The 25,435-nt window shown below is 48.2% G+C and overlaps 1 protein-coding gene and 1 long non-coding RNA gene across 2 annotated transcripts; one reads left to right on the top strand and one right to left on the bottom strand.

Annotated features, from left to right (window-relative positions):
• Nucleotides 1-7,423: 7,423 nt before the first annotated feature.
• LOC122387609 lies at nt 7,424-9,598 on the bottom strand. Its single transcript, XR_006257628.1, has 2 exons — nt 8,848-9,598; nt 7,424-8,616 (listed from the first exon to the last, which is right to left on the bottom strand). It is a non-coding gene; the product is annotated as an uncharacterized LOC122387609 (long non-coding RNA).
• An 11,180-nt stretch (nt 9,599-20,778) lies between these two features.
• Nucleotides 20,779-21,438, top strand: LOC122387604 (adult-specific cuticular protein ACP-20-like). Its single transcript, XM_043377943.1, has one exon. It carries the CDS (start codon nt 20,779-20,781, stop codon nt 21,436-21,438), a length of 660 nt encoding a protein of 219 aa, XP_043233878.1.
• Nucleotides 21,439-25,435: the final 3,997 nt, after the last annotated feature.

Below are 25,435 nucleotides of genomic sequence, written 5' to 3'. Positions count from 1 at the left end.
GTCTTGAAGGATGTCTCTGCATACGAGAGCCGGATGTTTTGTCGTGATTTTTCCAAATGTGAAGCTGAGGGTGACTTCGTACGCGACCGGTATTTGATGTCCTGAAGCAGATTTTAGGATGACGTTGGTGGTCTCGCCTGGGGGTCTTGTGATGCCGTGCTTGAACTCCAGAAGTTCTGCATTGACGATGGTGACCATGGAACCTGTGTCGAGGAGCACAAAGGCGTCTGTGCCTTCGATTTGAATCCGGCATGTACACGTCCTCAGTCGTCTTGCTCCGGTGGCTTCGAGAGTATCCGGTGTCGGCCTAGCGCGTACCTGGCTGACTTCTGTTTGCTTTCTGGTCTCGATCTGATAGGACGTGGCGTAACCTCGAACATCACTATTTTGCGGAGTTCTGTAAGGGCGTCGCAGCATCAGTTGCGCCGGCTGCCGCTTCAGCGCAGCCGGCGGTACTCGTTTCCCGACTGCCGCTCTGGATTGTGGGGACAGAATCTCTTGATGTGTCCAGCCTCATTGCAGTAGAAGCAGATCACTCGTGAGTCATATTCTCGGGGCCGTGCACCATTTCCAACCGCTTCGTCGTTCCTCTCACGGCGGGTCCACTGGCGGACGGGCGTCGCTCTGCGGGGTGCTCGGGGCAGCGGTAGTTGGTCGTCGTACTGCTGATAGCCCTCCGCCGTCCTGCCTCGTCCGTTCCAGCGAGATCGTGTCCCTCCTTGTTGGTATCCCCTCCGGCGCGGTCGTCTCTCGTATTCCTCTTCCTCCTCTTCGTCCTCCTCTTCGTCTTCATCCTCGGAGTCCCCGTCGATCGGTCGGCGCTGGTTGCGAGGTAGAGATTTCTGGCTTTGTTTCTTTGCTGTTTCTTTCTTCAGTCCTCCTCGAGCTGTTTTGGTAGTTTCTTCGTCGGTGTCCTCTTTCTTTTTCTTAGCTTCGTGAATTTCTAGGGCAGCCACTAGCTGTTCCATTAGCCCTTGACTCGTGAAGCTTGGGATATCGCGTTTGTAGCAGCTTAGAACTTCTTCCTCTCGATGACTCGCCTCCACAGCTTCTTCCTCGGCGGCTGCTTGGACTGCTTCATCAAACGTTTTGCATTTCTTTCTCCAGACCATTTGTCGCAAGCTACTTTTGAGTCCGCGAATGAAGTTAGATTTTCTCATGTAGTCCAAAAGTTTCTTGCGAGCTTCCCTTTTGGCGGCTGTTTCCTGTCTCAGTTGCTCATCTTGATTTTCTTCGCCATCTTCTCCTTCCATCTTGATTTCCTGCATCTCGGGTCCGAGCGCCAGAAGGGAAAGTTTTCTCACTGTCTGGGCCCACTCTTGGACAGTCTTGGTGCCCTGAGTTCCCGTGTTTAAAAGATATTGGTGCCACTGCTCTTTGCCGGATGTGATGAAACGTTCCTTTAATACTGTTTGTAGTTCTTTCCAGGTGTTAATTTTTCCTTCATCCCGCAGTTGTTCGGCATGTTCTCCGGCCTCTCCGCGAAGCCGGAACATTGCCGCCTTGAATGTCTGTTCTTCATTCCATCCCGCAAATTCGGCCGCTCTTGTTAGCATCTGGATCCATTCGTCTAGGTTTTGTTGTCCATCGTAGCTGTCGACAGATCCCAGCACGCGGTATCGCTCCATCTCTGTGGAAGAAACCTGAGTGTCACTGCAGCTGGCTGGCCTGATCCTCTCAGTAAGCTTGTGATTCTTCTTCTTTGGGTTCGTGAGCACGCGCCGTTCTGCCGGGTTTATGTGATGCCATCGACTTGACTTGGCCCCACGTTGGGCGCCAGTCTGTAGGGGGGCCTCTCTCCTCATTCGCCCGGGGCTCTGTGTGGTGGTGCCCCAGTGCGGGTCGGCTCTGAGCGGACTCTGGTCTCTGCCGTCCGCCCTCGGTGAGGAGTGTATGTAGCGAGGCCATTTGAGGCAAGTCAATCTTTGGCGAACACACAGGCACTGCATCATTGGGTTTCACCGCCACAAAAAAAACAAGGGGGGATTTATTAAGCGTTGGTTCTGGGTCCCTCGAGTATGGTCCATCCCTGAGGATAATAGAAGGGTGCTAGGTGGTCGAACTGATTAACCTAAGCGCAATTGCTCCCGCAGACACTCATCCAGTCTCACACACTTTCACTCATCTGACTCAAACTTGTCCGTATTACCAAACTGCGACGTCTCGCTCCCCTCCCCTTTTCCTATCCCTGCAGTCGATCCCACGTCCTAAATTACCTCGGCTCTGGAGTACCCTTGGAACCTCTGAACTTCCACTCTGCCTATCGGAGTTAATCGAAACACATCAATTAATTCTACATGTTCCGCCTAATGGGCCCTTTTTACTCATCGATGGTCTACATTTGGGATCACAAAGCACGTCTTACTACGTATTATCTCGCGTCTTACTGCATCTCCCGACGACTTACGGCGTATAACTCGCGTCTTACAGCGTCCTTGCCCTATAACGACTAAGTGACGACTTACAGCGTATAATTCGCGTCTTACGGTATCGTCCCCCGATAACCGGCGTATAATCGCGACTTACGGTATCTCTATCCGATCACCTGCGGTTATTCGCGTCTTACCGCGTCCTTGCCCTATGATGACGACGTGACGACTTACAGCGTATATTTCGCGCCTTATTACGGCTGGCACCGCTTTATTGCGTATTCGCGACTTACGGCGCGTACCGTCCTGGAACCGGGACTAGCGTCTTACGGCGTAACTTTCCGAGGCACCTCGTATTAAACTGCCGTCGCAGCCTACCTAAATAAACAAATGCACAATGTCCCCCAAATTACCCGACTCACCGCGATGTGGATCCGTTCATCGACTAACTGCGGTCACTGGGTTACCATTGTATCGCATATAACGTTCTCTGCCGCTCTGCCGATGGCATCCACCCTGCCAGTGATGGATACGTCCGAGCTTGACGCAGGCCCTTCCTATATTTAAATTTTACCCGAACTCTACTGGAGCTATTCCCGAACCTATCGAGGTGTAAGTACCAGTGAGGGACCTATGTTTGCGTCTTACGGTGTCTCCCCGACCACCAGCGTATCGCGTCTTACGGCGTCTCCCCGACCGCCAGCGTATATCGCGCCTTACGGTGTCTCCCCGACCACCAGCGTATCGCGTCTTACGGTGTCTCCCCGACAACCAGCGTATATCGCGTCTTACGGTGTCTCCCCGACTACCAGCGTATATCGCGTCTTACAGTGCCGCCCTCCGGTCACAAGCGTATGTTCGCGCTTTACTGCGTGCTCCTAGGTGTCTTAGTGTCCCGTTTCCGTTTGCTCCCATGTAACTAGACTTGGACGTTTTTCAGGTCCCTTCTCCCCAATGATGCGTCCTTACCGGCAGAACTTAACGCGCAGGGGCGTGGTCGCATGCTCCTTCCTCTCTTCCGCCCGGGCTAAACACGTCTTATTATGTCGTACGTTCCATTCCTGTCAGGGGTCTCGTTTCTAATCCTAGGTTCCTGGTTATATGTGCGAGAATATCATGCCTACGCGGTGGGCGAATCGTGAATCCTCCAGCCTCCGAAACTTGTCTCCCGTTCCCGCCTGAGTGACTGTACGTACGTGTAGCTGCGTGTTCATCGTAAGGGTAAGAGAAAGAGAGAGAGAGAGAGAGAGAGAGAGAGAGAGAGACAGATAGAGAAAAGAGAGAGAAAAGGGAGAAAGAGAGAGGAAGCGAGAGATAACGAAGGAGGAAGAGAGAGAGAGATAACGAAGGGGAGAGAGAGAGAGGGAGAGAGAGAGAGAGAAAGAGAGAGAGAGAGAGAGAGAGAGAGGGAGAGTGTAGAGGATCAAATCAGAACACTATTGGCAGCGGAGGAATAATCAGCGTCAGCGGTGCTTTACCGTGCACGGCCCCTCCTGGTGAACGTCACGAGTAAAGGCCCTTTGTTACGAATGGAACGGCCTCCAGCCCGATAGATATCTATTATGTTGTTCACTACGAAACCATTTCCGTCACACTACGAAACCATAATTATCATGCCGATACCGAATGAAATGCCTAATCACGAAATTACCGAAGCCACATAAAACAAGGATCACCAACCTTATGCCGAAATTGCTGCTAATTGACTTTAATGAGTTGCAATTACATCCCCAATATTCATCGTAGCAAAATCCTAACGATCGAGGGAACGCTGATTCAAAAGAAAGAACCGTAGCGGGGCTTATAAAGTCCCTCCGCTAAAGGCTTTGGCCTGGAAAATAGTGATAATTGCAAGCGTTTGCACTTAACAATTGATAAGCACCTTTGCCTACTACGTTGATTTCAATTTCACTGGACTTCACTTTTACGGCAACTCCGGTACGCAAAGTTTAACAATGAACCTGAATACAAGAAAACTGGTTTTATTCAATCAATAGCACATTATCGAGTTTGCATATTTTTCCCAATTTACGTCTCGTTTTCATATCGACGATTTCCCAAAAAAAAAAAACTTAATTAATGACGCTCTAGCAATGTTACATAGCTGGTAGGTCTCGCCAGGAGATTAGCTCGCAAAACGATTCACGGCCGAGAACTGTCGTATGCCTTAAGGTGCCGGGTGATAAATCATGAAAAAACTATCCTTGTTTACTGTGAAACTCAAATTTATGCACGGAGGTTTCGCGAAACCCAAGTATAAGTTGATGGCCAGTCTTTCCCTTAGACTCGAGCTAATTCTCGTAATTGCAAACTCTAAGTGTTAGCGAAACCGGCTTCTGTTTCAATGACTTTCCATCATCACGTTACCCTGAGGCCATCGGTCATCTACACAAGCCGGGTTGACGGTGATCAGTTCTAAACAAGTGTTCTATTACTGAGATCCTTGTGGCCAAGAGCGGTCTAATTAGTTGTTGATCGGGTCGAGCTCAATTGAAGATATCACCAATTATTAGCTATGCAAAACCTGTCCGTATCTTTAATGTCCTAGATGGGAATTTATTGCCGGCTGCGAAATCAAGACTTAAATTCAGCATCCCCTTGTCTAAATGATTCTCTAAATGATACCTTCTGCCTATCATGGAGCGAAACCGGGAATAGAAGACTCTGTAAGTTATGTTACTTGACTATTAACCCTGTCGGCTTGTCTTAACGTCGATCAGGCATCTCACATACATATTCTCTACCTGTCAGTGTCTGAGCGTAATCGTGGTCGGCTCGGCCCCCTTGAAAGTGTCGTGTCTGTCCTGCAGACGGCACTACGGTCGCGTGTCACGCCGGTAACCGAGGAGGGCTCGGCTTATCGTTTCTGGTTCACTCCCTAGATGGCATAAGCGTTCACTCGCATGACAGGGCGGCGGGCCGCCCAAGCGTCCCTCCCCCGGCCGGGTTAATTGCGACGCTCGGCCCCACCGGCCGGGCTACCGGGCGGAGTCCCCGCCCCCTATTTGAGTCATCGACCCGTACGGACCAGGCGGAGCGGCAAGCATTCCTTGTGCTGAGATTATTACGGGCTGGAAAATGTGGACGGATGATAACCCGGTCAGTGCTGACCAGGCGACAATCGAACAGCTCCCGTGCGAGCGCTGCGTTGTCTAAGGCAGGATAATAACCCGGTCCGTTCTGACCGGACGACAATCAAACAGCTCCCGTTCGAGCGCTGCATTGTCTTAAGGCAGGATAATATCCCGGTCCGTTCTGACCGGGCGACAATCAAACAGCTCCCGTTCGAGCGCTGCAGTGTCTTAAGGCAGGATAATAACCCGGTCCGTTCTGACCGGACGACAATCAAACAGCTCCCGTTCGAGCGCTGCAGTGTCTTAAGGCAGGATCATAACCCGGTCCGTTCTGACCGGGCGACAATCAAACAGCTCCCGTTCGAGCGCTGCAGTGTCTTAAGGCAGGATAATAACCCGGTCCGTTCTGACCGGGCGACAATCAAACAGCTCCCGTTCGAGCGCTGCAGTGTCTTAAGGCAGGATCATAACCCGGTCCGTTCTGACCGGGCGACAATCAAACAGCTCCCGTTCGAGCGCTGCATTGTCTTAGGGCAGGATCATAACCCGGTCCGTTCTGACCGGACGACAATCAAACAGCTCCCGTTCGAGCGCTGCAGTGTCTTAAGGCAGGATAATAACCCGGTCCGTTCTGACCGGACGACAATCAAACAGCTCCCGTTCGAGCGCTGCAATGTCTTAAGGCAGGATCATAACCCGGTCCGTTCTGACCGGGCGACAATCAAACAGCTCCCGTTCGAGCGCTGCAGTGTCTTAAGGCAGGATAATAACCCGGTCCGTTCTGACCGGGCGACAATCAAACAGCTCCCGTTCGAGCACTGCATTGTTTTAGGGCAGGATCATAACCCGGTCCGTTCTGACCGGACGACAATCAAACAGCTCCCGTTCGAGCGCTGCAATGTCTTAAGGCAGGATAATAACTCGGCCGCGAGTTGGCCAGACGACGAGGATGTGGAATCAGTTCAGGTGCTTCGGGGTCAGCCTGGTCACTCCCGCGCTCTCCGAAATTAGTGTAGCTGGGCCCGTCCCTTACGCGGTACCTCTCCCCCCGAAAAAAAACTGCGCCAATCACCGACGGCCGTGCCGGCTGACTCCGCCCATGTTAAGCGAGAGTGGACCCTACCTATCCTTGAACATTCGGAAGAGAACGCGAACAGACATAGATTTTAATGTACTTACGATAACTTACAAAAAAAAAAAACACGCTAAATCGAGGTAACTGTGACTCATCATTATCAAGTTTAAAAATAACACCGAGGCAAATATCTATTTCACTCTCATTATTACGAGTTAGAGCTTTAACGACGGTCACTAGTACAACAACGACTCGGCGTGATACTGCGTGCGTTTTCCCAGTGTTTGTGTTCCGCGAAGAAACGGCATGCTCACGGGTGAGAGCAGTGTGAAGGGTGATGTTTCGCTTGGTTTTTCAAGTATCGCCGGCCAAAACGCTCTCGCTGGGTCTGCTCGTTCACCATTTCCTCCCTACTATCCCCAACAGATATGAGTACTTTTCCAAGATATATTCAATCAAACAAGAAGATATGAAACTCGCAATACAAAAGCAAATGATTCAAAAAAAGGAACGGAAAAAAAACTAAATCGACCGGTAACCTAACAAGTTATTCACACAGTTTTGGGGCGGAGCGAGCCCCCAAGCGGCTACAAAATCTTTCCTGCACTCAAACTCATTGACCCCTTGTATCGGATGAAACCGCTTAGGCTTAAAATCTACCCCTCCCCACTAACTGAAAAACCGGAGTAGGCACACTTTAGATGCCTGATGCATAATTGATGCCCCCCCCCCCAAAAAAAGGGATAATCCTGAAGCGCAATTCAATGCCCACATATCCTGCCGGGCCTGAGAAGCCGGGCGGGCTCACCTCGCCCGCGGAAAAAAAAACATTTGACCCAACGTATTTACAATCTCGGATCGACGTATTTCATCGAGCCTCGCCGTTATCGCGCCGCAGTATGATCTATACCGGGTGGGCGATGTAGACTTACTAAACGAACCCCCTCCCCCGACCGGTGAATGTCTACAAAGGGTTGGACCATACCCGGGGTGGCACCCGCACAAACGGAAAGACCAACAAGTATCATAATTGTAACCGGCGGCTAGGGGTGAATATGAATTATGAGGCGTGGTTACATGGTGAAGGGGGCCAGGATGCGTTCTGATGTGTCCGCTTCAGACTCACTTGCAACCGATGGTCGCCGAAGAGGCTGCTGCGAAGTGTAGCGCTGACTGGATCTCGGCTGCGTGGTGACGCCCGGAGGAGCACTGTTTGCGAGTGACGTCCGGAGGAGCAGTGAGAGGGAGCGCCGTCTCTCCTCCCCTTTTTATGCTTTCCGTCCTTTCTCTCGATCTTTCGCCTTTCACCGACGCCATTTTGCTGGTTTCTCGCGATTTCGAGGGGCCTTGTGCTCAGATGTTCTGTTCTTTGTGAATTTCTTTCGCTTGATTCTGGCCTTAGTTATACAAATTTCTTGTTCCATTTCACGAAAGTTGCAATTGCAAATCCTTTTCTGGAGGCGTTTGCTTGGTTTTGTAGGCGGATGACCTGACAGTATTGCTGTAGCTGTGGTCTTCCCCTTCTTTATCGGGTTTTTCTTGTGCTGTAATCCGTTAATTTTACTTCAGCTCGGGTTGATTTTAAATTTGTCTTCACTTCTCATCTTTGCTTGTTTTGGGCTTCTCTTCAGAAACCGCTCCAGATTCCTGATGAGAAAATTGCTGTTCTTTCGTGTCTCGGCATGGCGACATCCAATATTTGCCTCATCTTCAATTTGACGCATAGTCAAGCTCCCTGGATGTTCATCTCTCACAGATGTTTTATCTTTGCTGGTTTAAACGGAAAACTGTTAGCGTGGCTATTCGTTCCGGCTTCTGAAGTGGATGATTTCGAGAAGTCCGGAATGCGGCCACTCGCTGGGTTTTACGTTCATCTTCTGGTAACTTGATCCATTCGGTAAACAGCAGGTCCTTCCAAATTTACAAGTGACATGTTGCAGCTCTGGGGTTGGGCGATTTTCTGCAGCGCAACGATTTCATCTCTAGTTGACACTTCATTGGAAGTATATGCCCATTTATCCGTGTTGATATAACGGGCCCTTCTGAATTTGTTTCAGCTGTGTAAAAAAGATATGTTCCACGTTCATCTTCTGGTGACCTGACCCGTTCTGGTAACTTGATCTATTCGGTAAACAGCAGGTCCTTCCAAATTTACAAGTGACATGTTGCAGCTCTGGGGTTGGGCGATTTTCTGCAGCGCAACGATTTCATCTCTAGTTGACACTTCATTGGAAGTATATGCCCATTTATCGGTGTTGATATAACGGGCCCTTCTGAATTTGTTTCAGCTGTGTAAAAAAGATATGTTCCACGTTCATCTTCTGGTGACCTGACCCGCTCTTTAAATTCGGCGGATCCTTCCAATGTGCAATTAACCGGTTCCCTTTTTGCGGGTTGAGTGAAATTCTGCAGCGTCTTGGTTTCATTTCCGGTTAACTTTTCTTCAGATTTGGTGAGCTTTTGTGCGAGGACTCAATTGCAGCGAATTCCTTCTCTGTTGATTTAGCTGTTTTGAGCTACACGGGCGATTTCTCTTCTTTTAGTGGTTCTTGATTGTGAATTCGCTATTTTGTATGTAATTTACTAAGCCGCTCATCAACTCAGACAATTTGGTTCCGTTCATACTACCACTCTTCCGCTGATGTTTTGCGTATTTTCTGTGTACTGCCGAGCCGGTATCATGAAACATCTTTTTTTTTCAGTCTGTTTGCCGGCGGTCGTGCAGCCGGGTCAACTGTACATTGGGTCAACTGTACATTCATCTGTTCTTCCTTGCCGGTTGTCTTTCTTCCGTTGAGTTAATAAGCATCCTGAACCAGAGAATAGTATACCGTTCTCATTTAGCTTCGGAGCTTTGGTTTGCAGCACCGACAATTTCCCTGCATTGCTTTATGTCTTGCAATGATCCCTGTCTCCTCCTGATGGCTTTTCTATGCAAGGGTTGGATTTGATTGTGGGTTGTCGGGTATCTACGGATTCGCCTTCGAATGGTGGTTTCAGTCGTGCAATTGTCGTTGTTGATTTGGCCCGCTGACTGCTGTTGCAACGTGTTTGTTGCTCACTCATCCCTTGTTTTTCCATTTGGCGTACCACCTGCTTTCTTAATGACTGAAGCCGGAGAAGGGCCGCTCTAATTGTTGGCGTCGCCTTTCTAGTACGTGATTACTGGAAGCTCAAACTGATCCGCATCTGCTACTGGGAGCATCCTGAATGGCCGTTAGTCTGGTCATAGACACTCGTTACAGTCGTTTCTGCCGCGCCGATCGCCTCCAATCTGTCGGCGGCGGCGTGTGTGCCTGCTCCATTTCTGCGCCCTTGGGGCGGAATGCTTCTCCGTTCTGCACGTAGCGTGGGAGAGTGAAGGGATGATTCAGGATAGGAACACCTGTCGCTGGGGACCCTCTGGGCCAGTGAAGTCCAGACTGGGTTCAACATTTTTATACATAGTCCGGTGGAAAAAATGTAATCTCATTACATTGACATAAGGTCGCAGACATAAGAATCTGAATTAAAACATGGATGGCACTAATACCCTTCCATACCTACACAGGGCTGCGGAGCGATTTATCGACGCCAACTGCATATCTGATTGCGGGTATTATATATTAAACTGCGAATAGGTAGAATTTTTTTCAGCGTCGAGCCAATAGGCGAGAAGTTTAAAAGATTTTTTTCTACCTACGAGCGGTTTAATAATTTTATCCCGTACCGCCGATATGTTTCGGGCGCTTTAAGGTAAAAAATACATTTTATATAAAAATTACGACATAATTCAGACGACGAAATGTCCACTAGACGTTTAACAGTTTGTAAAACGTCTGGACTTTTAACAAATCAGTTAAACAACATCTGATAATTTTCTCTCTTATCACGTGAAGCAATTGTAAACACTGTCTACGGTGCGGGATAACCCTCTTTTAACCCGGCAGTTGCTGGGGTATTTCGCCACCCGCCGTTTGCTGGGGGGGGGGGGCGTTAAACGCCCCCAGCCGATAACTCGAGAACTAATAGGCGCAGCGAAACGCACGAGGCGGGCAAACAAAAGAACGCGACGAGACGCTTCAGATGAGTACTTTAAAGTTGAATTTTGAGGTCACAGGTCGGGTCAAGGTCAGGTCAAACACCTGAAATCGGGCTTTCAGTAGCATGGACTTCAGGATTTCGCAATGGGCGCCTCTCGTCATAAACTCTGTCAAAACGGTGCACAATCCATTCATATAAGGCCTACAAGAGTGTCAGCTCCATGTAGGGGTCAGTCAAGCATAGGTCAGGGTCAAGGTCAGGTCAACCGGGTAGGCAAATATCCCCGAAAATCAAAACTGATATTCGCAGCCTGTGACACATGTTTTGTGGGTAATTTGGGGCGTAGAACACGATGGTGACATTCATTCTATCATATGTGTACGTGTTTGGCTCAAAAAGTTCAATTTAAGAAATGCATGTATCATGGTCGTGAAGTAGTCACGAGAAATTGCCAAGATTCAGTTCAAGATTTTGTAAAATGCGGAACTGTAATCAAACATCGAAGATAGCCATTTGTTTGCTCATGGTATTGGCAGTCTAATGGCGTTTACGGCATGTCTGTATGTCTATTCTGTGATTTTATATGATTTTTTGAACATATGCCGTTTTTGGTCGGAAACTCAGAAATCATGACGTCACTAAAACCTCGATATCTTAAAAACTTTCCGACCGATTTTTTTGAAACTTTGTCACAATAAACTTCAATCAATTCCCTACAGGTACCGAAAATTTGGCGCGGCGCGCGCCATTTTTATGCTATGGCCCGGCGAAAAAAGTGGGGGCGTTTAACGCCCCCCCCCCCCAGCAACTCGCGGGTTAACCCGCATCACGGTGAAATATTCGTAATGTAACTATCAACCCACCATCCTCTTCCCGCGCGAGGCCACCCGACAATCGAGGGGGCTCAGCATAGCCTTTGAAGGCGTGATGCTAGTGTGAGAGGACCTCGTCCCGGTTTGAGAGAGGTCAGGAGGATTTACTCAGTGTGACTGTGGGCCAGCAGGCCTACATTGCAATGTATTGGCCTGATCCCTAAAGGTCAGGTCAACATGGCCCACAGAATTTCCAGCTCTTATCCGACTCAGTCCTAGTCTTAATAGACTCAGACTGCCGATGCCTAATCATACCGTTACCATGTGTGCCGTAACACGACTGGTCGAAGACGGAAAATATATTTCGAATAACCAGCCAAGAGCATGACTTTAAGCCAGAAAATGCCGACTCCATCTTCGGAGTCGAGGTCCAAGCAATTTCAGTGACTCCACATCCTTCTCTGGCCAGTATTATCTCCGACCGTCTCGGGCTACGGCGCCGCAGTTGTGCAGATATAGACTACACTAAATTTCCAACTTAGGAAACTAGCTGTACCTATGTAGGAAACAAGCAGTACGGTTGATGCAGAACCACAAAACTTAGAACGCAGAGCTTCTTGACTTGGTCGCCACTCGCCTGACCTTAGGTGTTCGGATATCTTACATGCTACAAGGGTTGCAACATTTGTGTTTTGGAGCTGTGTTTTGACAAATATTTTTTGCAAATTTTCGCGGCGTTTCGCGCCGCCGATTCATGCACAGGTCAGAGAGATCGTGACTGTAAATACCAAACGTGTCAAATTTGATCGGACTTCATGTGTGTATTGTGAAGGAATTTCGGCTTCTACTACCATTATACAGGTAATGCATTGGGCTAAAAGTGCGGTAACAAAATATCCCACTTTTGGGTTTTAACCCGCGCCGGGCCGGTGCTCTGAGATTCCGCGCCGGGCCGGGGGGGTCTGAACACCCCCCTCCCCCTTCTAACTCGGCTCCTGGGCCACGTAGCGACACGCGGTAAGCGGCAATCGAAAGAACGTTTAACACTTCGATCATTTTTGGGTCAGGTCAAAGGTCAGGTCACCAGAGGTCACCAAAAGTAAAATGTTGACTATTTCAACATTTTGGAAACTGCCGACGGCTATCTCGGGAACCGATAGAGCTACAGCGCCGCGGAAAAGCGCATTCGATAGCCCTTTTACAGACCTTTCTGAGTCATGCTCTCAGATTTGACCTCAGGTCAACGGTTTAGCCTCAAGAGGGAAAAAAACTCCAAAAATAGCCGTTTTTGCGAAAAGCGTATTTTCGGCAATAACTTTTGACTCATAAGAGCCATGACATTACATTTGCCAGCATCGTGTTCCTCTCGTCGAGACGCGTCGAATGAACTATAATTTGACCTTGAAAGGTCAACTTGAAAATTTGACCTCAGGTCAAGGTCATGACCTGACCGGAAAAGGTCATGTTGCATATCAGTCGATCCGCAACGTCGAGCCAAACACATCTAAGGCGTTTTCAGCGCTCTAGCACGCCTCTATCAGAAGTTATTAGCGAAAAACTGTTAGATTCTGCTCGTGACCTGAGATGACTTCCAGGACATAACGAGGGGTCACAGTTGCCATTTTCCGGTTCAGTGTGTCAATCTCACCTACATCTCGATGTTTGAGAGTGTTTAGAATAGCGTTCGTGCATAACAGACGCTTTTCAATTTTCTCCCATTGACTTATAGGGAGAATCGAATGGAGAGAGAGGCCGCAAAATTGACCTAATGGACCTAATGGAGAGGCCGCAAAATTGACCTGACCATAGGTCACCGATATCAAAATTCGGAGATAAACATTTTATAGATGATGTTGCTCTAACCAATCGCTGAAAGTTTCAAGGCAATCGATCAATCCGTGTAGCTATGACGAGCATTCTTATTTTGTCTGAGGTGAGGTCACTTGGCTTGACCTGGTGACCTGACCTAGGGCGACCTGGGTCTGAAATTTTCACAACATGTGCGGAAAAGATGCACGAACAGGTGCCGTTTTTTTTAGATATCTGCGAAAAACCTCAGGGGGGGGGGTGTTCAAACACCCCCCCCCCCCCGGCCCGGCGCGGGTTAAGTCGGCCGATCCGTCCCCCCCCCCCAGTCAAAAATCTGTGGCGACGCCCCTGGTTTACGGCAACTACTGGTACCAAGTACGGGGACCCGCAGTTGCTACTGTACATACACGAACCCCAACTCTAGCCGTCTGTCCTGTCCAGTAACAACCGATAACATTGATATCGACTGCCGGTCCCTGTACAAGAGCAGCTGAGGTTTTCTGTGCGTGCCCTCTGACAGCTTATCGTTGTTCCCTGTGATGGTGCTGGACCAATTTACTCAGGGTCGCTGTACAATAGCAACTGCGGGTCCCTGTACCAACCGTGTTAACATTGCAGGCATCAGTAGGCCACACGAGTATTTTTCCTGTTAGGTGTGCACCCTTCTCGTAAATACGCATCGTGCCGTCAGTTGTTATAAGCCGTTTTCACGACGGCCATCTAGTACACATTTGGTGCGGATTAGGTGTAGATTAGGTGCATATTTGGTGCATATTTGGTCCAAATATGTTCACTGCGTTTCTTTAAAGTCGTCAGTTAGGGCTACACAGATATTTATATACCTCACTCATCAAATCAAACGAAATCATCAGATCATTATTTTCGATTAAAGCACTAAAATAAATTCATGATCTGAAGAATTTTGCTGTGAAAGAGATTTGTGCAAATTTTGATGCGATTTGATTTGGTGCAGTGACCCTCCCGGCTCCCGCCTTCAAAAAAGTTAATGAATTTGCATAAAAGCGAGGTCACGTGGTTCAGAAAGATCAAAAATGAATATACCAAATTTCACCGAAAAATATTCACCGGTTTTCAAGATATTAGGCATTTAGGTACTTTTGTTTCCTTTTTGGCATCTCCGCTATTCCTACGACGTCATTTGGAAGCAATAATTTGGCATCGTAAAAAAGCGGCAGATGCTGCACGCAAAGCAGTATATACCATCACGTTTTAATGATGATTTTAGTATAAGATAAAAAAATCGTTGGATCTGCGCTGACGTCACAAAATCTAAGGGGACATTCAAATGCATTATCCCCTTGGAATCTGAAAACTGCAAGTTTGAAATTAAATGCCAGTTAATGGTAACGTCGCATCCTTGCTCAAACGCGTACGTACAGGTCTCGCGGGTTTTAAGCGTAGGTTTTGCCTTTCCGGCTATATCTTTTTCGTCTTCAGCTTTGTAGGCTTGAAAATGTGACCGATTTATTCGTATAGCTCCTTTCCATGATCATGGAAAGAGGTTTGATCGTGTGCCGGCTAGTTTCGGAGAAATTAAAAGAAAACCTCAAAATTCGCTGTTTGGGGCATTCTGACCGTGGCTTCCCTGCAGTCGCCTATGACTACAGTGGTGCCATCCAACGGGTAGGACGCTGAAACACAGAGGCATGAATGAATCCAGCGCGTGGTGAACGGTGGATAGAGGCGGGACTCGGCAGAGGCTGCGGCCCGCGCAGGGCGTCCTTGGACAGTGCAGCGGGCGAGCCTTCGGGCGGTGAGGCCAGAGGTCACGACAGCCAGGCTCTGTTTGGCATGAAGGGAGGGGAGGCGCTCGCCTCAGCCAGCCTGCCTCAGCTAACTCAGCCGGTTTGGTGGTGGTGGTGGTGGTGGTGTGTGTGTGGGGGGGGGGGGGCGGCAGGCGAGAGGGGCTAGAACGAACGGGATAAAATAGAATGAAAATGTCGTGCCATGATCAGCTTACAATATTGTTTACCTAATAAGCATTTATAAACATTACGAAAGAAAAGGACCCACCATAATAAATTGAGAAATATACAGGAAATGTTATTTTTCGATTTTACCGTTCACTTTTAATGGAAACCCTACTTCTAATAAGGGGTGATGAAATGAACCCCTGTCCTTGGTTTTTCCTGAATAACTCGCGTAAATAGTGGCGGATAGCAGCGAAACTTTCATTGCCGTAAGTTATTTTTCTCAACATAAGTAAATAAATACCCATGCGGTCAGGAGTCAGGATAAGTTCAGACCATCTGCAATTAAAAGTTAACACATACCCTGAAAATTTCATGATCTTGACCAAAATGACCTTTGGTCTGTGACCAGTTTTTAGAGCCCATTATAGGCCAGAATGGGCATTCGACGTGTCAGGTCTCATTAACCGTTCGTTTCTAGACTTGTGATAAGAAACGTCCCAACATGTGAAATTATGTTTGGTCTCTTATGTCTTATTCGGCCGGGACCAGCGGAGGAACTTGGCCGGTGCCTTCAGGGCTGCTTAACTACAAATTTGCCGATCTGCGGAGCGCATGGAGCCGATCTAGCCAGGTTCAAAACCACTAGGAATGACATTGCGGCACAGCCAATCTTCAAGGTTTCCGCGCCCCTAGAATATCTGCTGTTTAGCTGCCGGTTTCCGGTCACATGGCCTAAAGGCGAGGTCACTAGCGATGGAAATGGAAACACGTTGAACAGGCTAGCTGTGAGAAGGATTAACGTTCATTTTAAATCCGTGCATTGTCACTTAATACTAATACAGACCGTTTTCTAAAATGGCTAATTTCTCTCTCTCCCTCTCTCGCCCTCGCTCTCTCGCTCTCTCGCTGTCTGCCTCTGTCTCTGTCTCTGTCTCTGTCTCTGTCTCTGTGTCGTCGGGAGGCCAACTCTGGTCATCCCATGGAGCACTTCGCATAATATCCTCTCTCTCTCTCTCTCTCTCTCTCTCTCTCTCTCTCTCTCTCTCTCTCTCTCTCTCTCTCTCTCTCTCTCTCTCTCTCTCTCTCTCTCTCCCTCTCTCTCTCTCTCTCTCTCTCTCTCTCTCTCTCTCTCTCTCTCTCTCCCCCGAAAGCTCCATAAAAGCTCACGACAAAAACTTCTAGGCAGGTCTAGACCCTTCCGACTATTGGGTCATTAAACTGACTTGGAAGGTCAATGCATGACCTATGGTCAACGAATGACCTATGATCTATAAGGGTATCATCGGCTTCCTCTCGTCACGTGCAACATGCTCCTTCTTTTCAAGAAGCTCTAGTTTGATCAAAAGCCGATCAACTGTGGGCCGATCAACTGTGGCCAACAAAAGCCGATTCATCCCCACCCAACCGCTAGCGCCTGCGAAAACGCCGATATGGGTGCGAGTTATGGCATATTTCTTTATAAACAATGTTATGTTTTACTTTTTTAGTGGCTCACATCGATTTTGTTCTAAAAATAACGCAAAAAATCAGCATACAGTGATGTTACTTAAATTTTTACGCCTAGTATCCTTTTATTAATACTGCAATATCATTCATGCAACATATTTCTTGGTCAATTTGTGACAAAGTTTTGGAAATATAGTGCAGCAGAAAACAAAGCTTTGTTGTGAAACGACCTCCAGCCTCAGCAGGTCACGGTTAATCCTTGCCCCGCTGGGGGGTGGGGGGGTGGGCAATATAGCCCTCCTATGTATTTTCCTGAATAGCAAGAAAACGGCGGCGCGCAGCCCCGCTAAATTTTCAGTAGCTTGCCGGGCATCAATGTGACACCTTCACACAAAATTTCAAGTCTTAGATTACCTTAGGTCAGGAGTTATTGAGGTCAAACTGAGGTCATGTTCGAGCAAAAATGAGCAAAAAACATGAAATCTTGAAACGCTCACAAAAGCTACTGTTAACAAGCAACTTCAAAGCTCTCTATCTGGTCGTGTAGAGAAAAGACGGCGCTACAAAACTCCAATCTGGGATTTTCAAACTTTTGAGCCTTTGACCCCCCAAATCAAACAATTGGTCTGTTAAAAAAAATCAAAAAGTTTTCGAGTTAAAAAGAACGAAATATATATGATAATCCCTGCTTTCTTCGATCTACATCACAAATTGTTGATCGATACCTCCTTTTTTGGCCAAGTTATAGCGAAAAACATATTCAAAATTGATGACGTCAATTTTTAACTCAACTTCTAGCAATTCTGGACCACGTAGCGCAAAACAAAGACCACCATTAGACTCCCCGTGACGAGCTGCATCAAATTGATACCCATTTCATGCAGAAATATGAAATTAGAAATTTGACCTGACCTTTACCTGACCTTTACCAGAACATAACGTAAACTGGCCCCAAAGGCTGCCTGACCCACATAATCGCATTTGTCATGTAAAATGGACCAGAAAACATGCATCACATAATAGTTATTTTCATATTGTGACCCTCAGTGACCTAACCTCTGTGACCTGACCTGGTATCGATGACCCCAAATAGCAAAATATGTGTTTGACTGTTTGACGAACAATTTCCCATCGAAAACTGTCATTCATCGATTCCTTATCCATATCCATGAATGACATGCATTTTACTATTGTATTTCAGTTGAGACAAGTATAATAACACGGAACAAAATTATGCGTTTGTTATTAAATTATGCGTTGTTATTAAAATTGTGTTTATTAAATTATGCGTTCCGGCTAAGTAGCTGATGACAGCTATTTAGCCGAAACGCGTTCGTCTATCATTTTTGTTCCGTGTTATTATGCATTTTACTCGATTTTGCAACACATTTCTTGAAATGCCTGTAAACGGTGAAAATTCGACATTTGACCTGTGACGTCATCGCCCGGTTTGACCGAGGTCAATGAAATTGAGCCAAAAGGTATTTCCTCGTTGGGGCCATCGAACACCGTTTGCTTCTTGTCGCTATTTTGCGTGGTTCTCGATATCTTAGGGGGGGGGGGTGACAAAATGCTCCCCCCCCCCCAATGGGACCGATGCTCGGTAGACCCTAATGGGGCGCGGCTTAAATGACAGAACTGTTCCCAAGAAATAACATTACAGTCGTCTCCCAGCCTCAATGCAATGGTAAGCGGCTAAAACTTTGAACGACTACCTATGGATCGGCACGCTGCCGGCTCACCCCGCCCGCTGGCTACTGGTGGCCTTGACCGTTCAATGCGGATTGGCCAACGGCCGAGGTCGTGCGCTGGTCAGCACGCAGAGAGGACGGGACGCGGTACTGCACATTGTGAGTGACCTCTGACCTTTCCCCGTCCCCTGACCGCATGCCGTGTCGCCGGCCCAGACGATTGAAACCGGTTCTAGCCTCTACGCAGGCTGCCACTCTTACCCTTCCCTCCCCACTTTACTATGTGCCGTAGTACGCGCTCGCGAGTAACTGGGCGGAGCAAATGGTCACCGATACAGAGGCGGAACTGGTTGCCCTCCCGCTCGCCGAGCGACCTACCGCTAAAACCCGCGAGACCTGTACCTTTCAGCGGTTGGCCTCTAGAACCACGCCGGCCGGCACTGTCGAGTGGTGACCCGACCTGACCTCGCCGGAGGGTTCGTGACGTCATGCCAGCGGGCCGGCCGTGAGCGGGACGGCTGAGGTCCACTCAACGCGGCCCGGGCGAGTGAAGCGGACCAGCAGCGGTCGCTGCTGAGCACGTTTTCTCCACCCACCCCTCCAACCATCTGCGTTGGTTTTACAGGGTGTCTCAAAAGTTCGTTGACACATTTCCCATGCCCATAAAGCATTTAAGAACCGGCCAAAAATCTAAGGTTTTGGTGTCTGTGTGCACACTAGACAAATATGCATGCTTTGACAACTGATTCGGAAGGTTGGAAATCAAACTATTTGCTGTATCTCCAAAAATATTTGTCCATACCGATTTTCGTCGCTCCGTCAGCTGCCGGAGGCTGATAAAAGGTTACCAGCTTTCAAGCCCTTGTAGGGGAATACCCTCCAGTTTCTGCGTCAGATTTAGGTTTGACGAGCTCCACGGCAACATCCGCTTCTCCCTGAAAGCCGACAGCTTGCATCGACACCATCCATGAGTATTTTGTAGGTATTCTCTGGCGCCAACTCCTTCATGAATGACTGGCGCTGACCTCACAAGCACCATTTTCCTTTTCAAAACAACCCCCTTCCTGAACAAATGGGAAGTGCCAGGGGCGAATTTTTCACAGCATATCGTAGAAGAATGTGTCGGCCATCTGTTTCTTAGACACGTTGTGCAAATTTTGCGAATCCCAAACGCTCATCATTCCCCATGACAAGACCTTCGCTGAGTTGCGGAGTGTTTTCCTCAGAAGAGGTTCTGCTTTGTAAACGGCCAAAACCTGTCCATCCTGCGGTTTTGTCGGGATTTTGTGTCTAAAAGAAAGCTACTCGCTCCAATCTGCCTCTTGAAACTTCGTAGGATAAAAATTTACATTAATTGACACTTTGAAGGGTCAGTTGTCCTTGGCATTGACGTTTTTCGGGTTATTTTCCCCCAAAATTTAGCGTTATAGATATTATAAATAATTTCAAATGATGCTTTGTCTTTATTTTACGATGAACTGCAATTTTTTAAACTGGTTAACCTCTGTCTGTGAGCTTCTTGTCAGTTTTCAATAGTTATGACTTCATTTTCAGCTGCTTTCCGAGCACGAGTCTGCTGCCGTACGAGGGTTGTTCAAAGCGCTGTTAGTCTCGCATGGTTTTGTCCTTCAAAAATTTTAGCCGCCGTTTTTATTAGATGATCATCATGTTGTACTCATCCTCGCCGACAGTTTGTCATGGGTCATTTCCGACTTAACCATTCCCATTACTTCTGAAATAGAGAGTTTCTCAGCCGATCCGATTTTGCGACCTCCATTTTCATGTCTGACCCATGGTCAGAGATGAACCATTTTTGTGAGCGCATGAAGGGTCGAATGCGCTTGAAAACAATGAGACTGCTTGAGGAAGGTTGTTACGAATGCCCATGCAAAATTTCGACCATTTATTAATTGTTGATTTAGAATTATTGACAAAAAACCATGGCTGGTACCTGTCAACGAACTTTTGAGACACCCTGTACTAACCTTCATTTCCTTACCTCATCGACCGTCTCCTCTCTCTTAACGATCGCCTGGAAGGTGAATGGGATATAAGGGAGAGAGAGACAGCCGGCCGATAAACAGCCAACACATGAGTATGGAGCATACGATGCCGAAGCGTTACGGGATTAACAAAAGATAACGCCAGTTATGTATCTCCGAATTAAAGCAATTCTCGATGTTGTGGGTGCCCAAACCGGTACGTGCAAGCCAGGTACCCCAATCATTATGTTACTTTAATCTTTAAATATCACTTTAAATTAGCTGCATTCGCCAGATAGCCCGTCGTGAAAACGGTTATTATGTTAGTACTTACGCTCAAAGTGGGTGTAACTATCTTCATTAGTATTAATTAATGCGAGAAACGCTTATCTATGACGTAACAAAGGTGTCCCATAGGACCCAGCGTTCCCGCACTGGTGAGCGTTGCCACACCTCGATGTCGGGTCGGCCGGCGGGACCACTACCGACTGTATATAAAAGTGGTCGCCCGTCTTTCACCGTCACCAGTCGTGGCCGCCTGCAGCGAGCTCAGTGTCTGCACAATGCGCGCCCTCATTGTCGCCGTCCTCATCGCCGTGGCCAGCGGCTCCGGCATCAGCTACGGCGGACCGGGCAGAGGCTATGGCGCGGGGCCGATCGGCGCTGCTGTGGTGATCGGTAAAAGCCACGGCAGAGGCTACGGAGGCTACGGGCGAGGCTACGGCAGTCTCGGCTACGGCCACCTGGGCGTCGGCAAGGCTGAGGCTGCCGTGCGCCCCGCGCCTATCGTGCACGGCGTTCATAAGGCCGTCGCCGTCGACTACGCCGAGCCGCGGCCGTACCACTACCAGTACGCCGTCGACGACCCTCACTACGGACCCATGTTCAACAAGCAGGAGGAGGCCGACGGTGCCGGTAACGTTGTGGGCTCGTACGCCGTCAACCTGCCCGACGGCCGCACCCAGATCGTCAAGTACGTCGCCGACCACTACAACGGCTTCAACGCCGAGGTCAGCTACGAGGGCTACGCCCATCACCCGCAGGTGGCTCGCGGCTACGGCTACGGCGGCGGGCGAGGCGGGTACGGCGGCGGGCGAGGCGGGTACGGCGGCGGCCGTATCGTGGGTCTGGTGGGGGGCCACGGCGGGTACGGCGCCGGTCGTATCGGGTACGGCCGGGGTCTGATCGGCGGCCCCGGCCGTGTCCCCATCTACGGACACTGATCAGTAGGAGCCAGTCGGACTGAGCAGGACATGCGCCGCATGTCCCCACCAGCCACTCACCGGCTGGGCCCGGCCGTCCGCGTCTTCTGTGCCGCGCCGACTAGGGCTATGTTTGTATCTGTCGTTGATTAGGGCACTGTTTGTATTTGTCGCCGATTAGGATAGTCTGTTTTTGTTGCCGACTGGGTACTGTTAGTATTTGCCATGTTCAAGGGCCGCTATGCTGCCAGGAGCATCACTGCTATTGTCTTTCACCAATATATTTGTTATGTGTTATCGACACGATGTCCCACATCGGGACTTCTCCAAAGAACAAAAATGGTGACGCACGGTGAAAGTCGATCATGATACTGTACTTAGCCATCTCCTTCGAGGCTTTTTTGTTCCACAACGGAAGTTCAATGTGGTGCACAGGGGGCCCAGAAATTATTTGTCCCTCCATCAGCTCGCCACCATAGTTAAGCCTCGTCCCGTTGGGTAGGGGGGGGGGGGCAATATGGCCCCCTGTGGTTTTCCCTGAATAGCAAAAAACGGCAAAAAATGCCGCCAAATTTTCAGTACCTTCCCGGGCATCAATTTGACACCTTCACACAAAATTTCAAGTATAAGGTCACCTTAGGTCAGGAGTTATTGAGGTCAAACTGAGGTCATGTTAGAGCAAAAATGAGCAAAAATATGAAATCTTGAAACGCTAACAAAAGCTACAGTTAACAAGCAATTTCAAAGTTCTTTATGTAGTCGTGTAGAGAAAAGACGGCGCTAAAAAACTGCTATCTCGGATTTTCATAATTTTGTGATTTTGATCCCCTAAATCAAAGAATTGATTTTTTTTATAAAATAGCAAAAAATCTCAAAAGTTTTTCGAAGTTCAAAAAAAGAATATATTGATAGTCCCTACGCTCTTCTATCTACAAACCAAGTTTTAGATCGATACCTCCTTTTTTGGCCAAGTTATAGCGAAAAAAAAACTGTTTGATATTGATGACGTCAAATTTGTGAATTCAATTTTAAGCAGTTCTAGACCACGTAACGCAAAAAAAGACCACCATTAGACTCCCCGTGACGAGCTTAATCGAATCAATACCCATTTTCTGCAAAAATTTAAGTTTGAACTTTGACCTAATTTGACCTGGCCTTGACTTGACCCTCGCCAGTTCATAACCTAAACTGGCCCTTAAGGTTGCCTGACTCACATAATCGCATTTGTCATATAAAATGGACCATAAAACATGTATCACACGACACTTTCGTATTGTGACCCTCAGTGAACTGACCTCTGTGACCTGACCTGGTAGCAGTGACCTCAAATAGCAAAATATATGTTTGACGGAAATTCCATTTCGATGATTTTCAATAATATGCCTTTTTACTTGATTTTAAAACACCTTTCTTGAAATGCCTGAAAACGGTGAAAATTCGACATTTGACCTGACCTGTGACGTCATCGGTTTGACAAAGGTCAATGAAATTGGTCACAAGGTAGTTCCCCGTTGGGGCTATACAACACCGCTTGTTGCTTGTCGCTATGTTGCGTGGTTCTCGAGATCTTAGGGGGGCCAAAATGCCCCCCCCCAAACGGGCGCGTTGATCGGGAGTCCCCAACGGGACGCAGGTGTATAAACAAAGAGCCCCCGGGTCATGGTTTATTTACCGATTTATCCCCTGCCCTGTCCCACCCATTCCCTCATCCCCTTTGGCATTTCATAGATCAAGATGTCCAGAATATCCGCGCTGATGTTCAGTCACACCTTTCACAGGTTCCTCTAAAGTCCGTTTTCTGTGGGAGCTGGTTTAATCTTGCTGAGCTCCTCCTTAATGATTCCCCATAGGTTTTCGGTTGGGATTGGGGCAGATGATTCGATTTGACTTCCTACTTCATTCCAGTTTTCACAATAATTTCAGCGCGATGACGCTTTGTCAAAGAGTTTCTTTCGTCATAGTAGACAAAGACACCACGTTCAGGTGCGAGTTACGCCTGCCAAACACTGGCCCCTGGCGCCTCGCAAGTGTGAAGTTCAGGTGACCGGGTAAGGTCTGTGACCAACGGACAGCTGTGGATAGCCTGAGACACGGTCTTAGCAAATTTTCAACACTTCTTAAAGCGCACGGTGGGATTATAGCTGAAAGAACAAGGGTCAAAGAATTTCCGGACACCCTGTACCTATGTCATGGGGGCTCATCGACCAGGCCCAGCAAACTGCCTGCCACCACCAAAAGTCTTCTGAGCCAGACACCACACATTTTACGAGCTTGAAGCCTCCCCCTGACTTATACGGTCCCACCCTGCTACGCACGCCTTTAAATTGAAACTTGATGCGGCGGATACACCAGGGCCAATGTTATAAATAAATGGTGTAAAATTCTTTTCAGAGCATGTGGTAGCATTTACGGTGATAACAGTGCTGGCAAGTGGGAAAAGCGTATCCGAGTCAAAGGAACGATTTCCGGGTCCTCCTTGTTCTAGCAATTGGGCAGAATACGATGGGCAGAAATGCATAAAGCTATTTTGCGTTTAATAGCCATTGTTCTGCAGCTGGATCTCAGCCAGTGCCGACACATCCGTTTCATATTGACAAGACTGGGCCCAGGAGTGCCAGGTGCCGATAATATTCAGGCCATGGTTTTGGAACAATGTCTCTCGGACCTCGGCGCCAATATCTCGCCAGATACAGAGCTGCGGGATTCCGCCGCTATGATACCAATAATGGTTGCTGGTGTCTGGGTGCTCTGGGTGTTTGAAAGATGTTTGGCCGCTGATAAATTTTATTTTGTCACGGGTTCCATTTTGAGTAGGTACTCCTCACCATCCCGTTTTTTATTATTCCTTGATCCATTTTAGGCATATCGAAACACATTATTCTTTTCTGAGTCACATTCTGAGCTAAATTTTCCTAAATGAGGTGATTTTACATTCAGTCGCCTTTTAAAACTTCGTAATGTCAATGAAAGTGAGAGGCTCTTGGGCCCAGAGAACCGTGGAACTGCTAAGAGCTCACCGTTCACAGTATCTTATTCAGCGTTTCTCTTAGCCGTTGCCAGCTCTTGACTCAATCATTTACCCCTCCATCCAGGATGAACCGACCGGGATTTTGTACCGCGTTCCGGCTCTCACTGCCGACACTCGCCGCCAGTGCGGCGCAGCCTGGCCGCAGCAAAAGCCAGTGGCGGCGCAGCCTGGCCGCAGGTAAAGCCAGGGTCCAGTGGCGGCGCAGCCTGGCCGCGGGTAAAGCCAGTGACGGCGCAGCCTGGCCGCAGGTAAAGGGGTCAGAGGGTACTCGCCCTTCCGCCCGCGTCGAATGAGCTGTTTTGAACTTAAAATGTCAAGTTAAAAATTCAAACCAGCGCCAAGGTTAAGACATGAACGGAAATGGTTATGCTGAATCATAGACCTCTGTACATATACAGAGGTCTATGGCTGAATTTAATTCGATCATCGATGTGTTTTGTTCACTTGATCTGTGTCGTTCCGAGGTATTTTTCGCTCTAACGCTCTAGCATGCTTCTAAAAGAAGTTGTAAAAAAACTGCTGGTGACTTTGCATGAACGAAAATATGACCTTTCAAATGACCACTGGTCATCAGCTGCACCCTATTAATTCCATAAGGGTAAATATGTCCTCAATCTGAAAACAGCTTGCAGTACTTGCTCGCTTGTTCATAGCGGGAGACATTTGTGCTCCCCCTTGCTATATAACATGAAGGCTTGTGTTCAATAGCGCAAAACGTTATTCGTGAGGATCGTGTTTTCCATTGAAAAATAAATCTGAATGGTCGGACAGTGTACCTATGTTTTATTATCGTAAACAGTAATGACTAATGAATCTCACCCGACTCCCAGGTCACGAATATAGAAGAAAAATCTGGGGAAACGGGAATTGGTACTTGCATGCAATACACCAAGCTAAAACTTCTAAGAAATAAGCCGTACGGTTGACACAGTCGCAAAGCTTTTCGGAGGCAATACAATCTTAACCCGGCCGGGCCCGGGGGGTAATCCC

This window comes from Amphibalanus amphitrite, unplaced genomic scaffold, assembly GCF_019059575.1.
Source record: "Amphibalanus amphitrite isolate SeventyFive unplaced genomic scaffold, NRLGWU_Aamphi_draft 000291F_arrow, whole genome shotgun sequence".
Taxonomy (NCBI): domain Eukaryota; kingdom Metazoa; phylum Arthropoda; class Thecostraca; order Balanomorpha; family Balanidae; genus Amphibalanus; species Amphibalanus amphitrite.
This window is presented reverse-complemented; position numbering and strand designations above follow the sequence as displayed.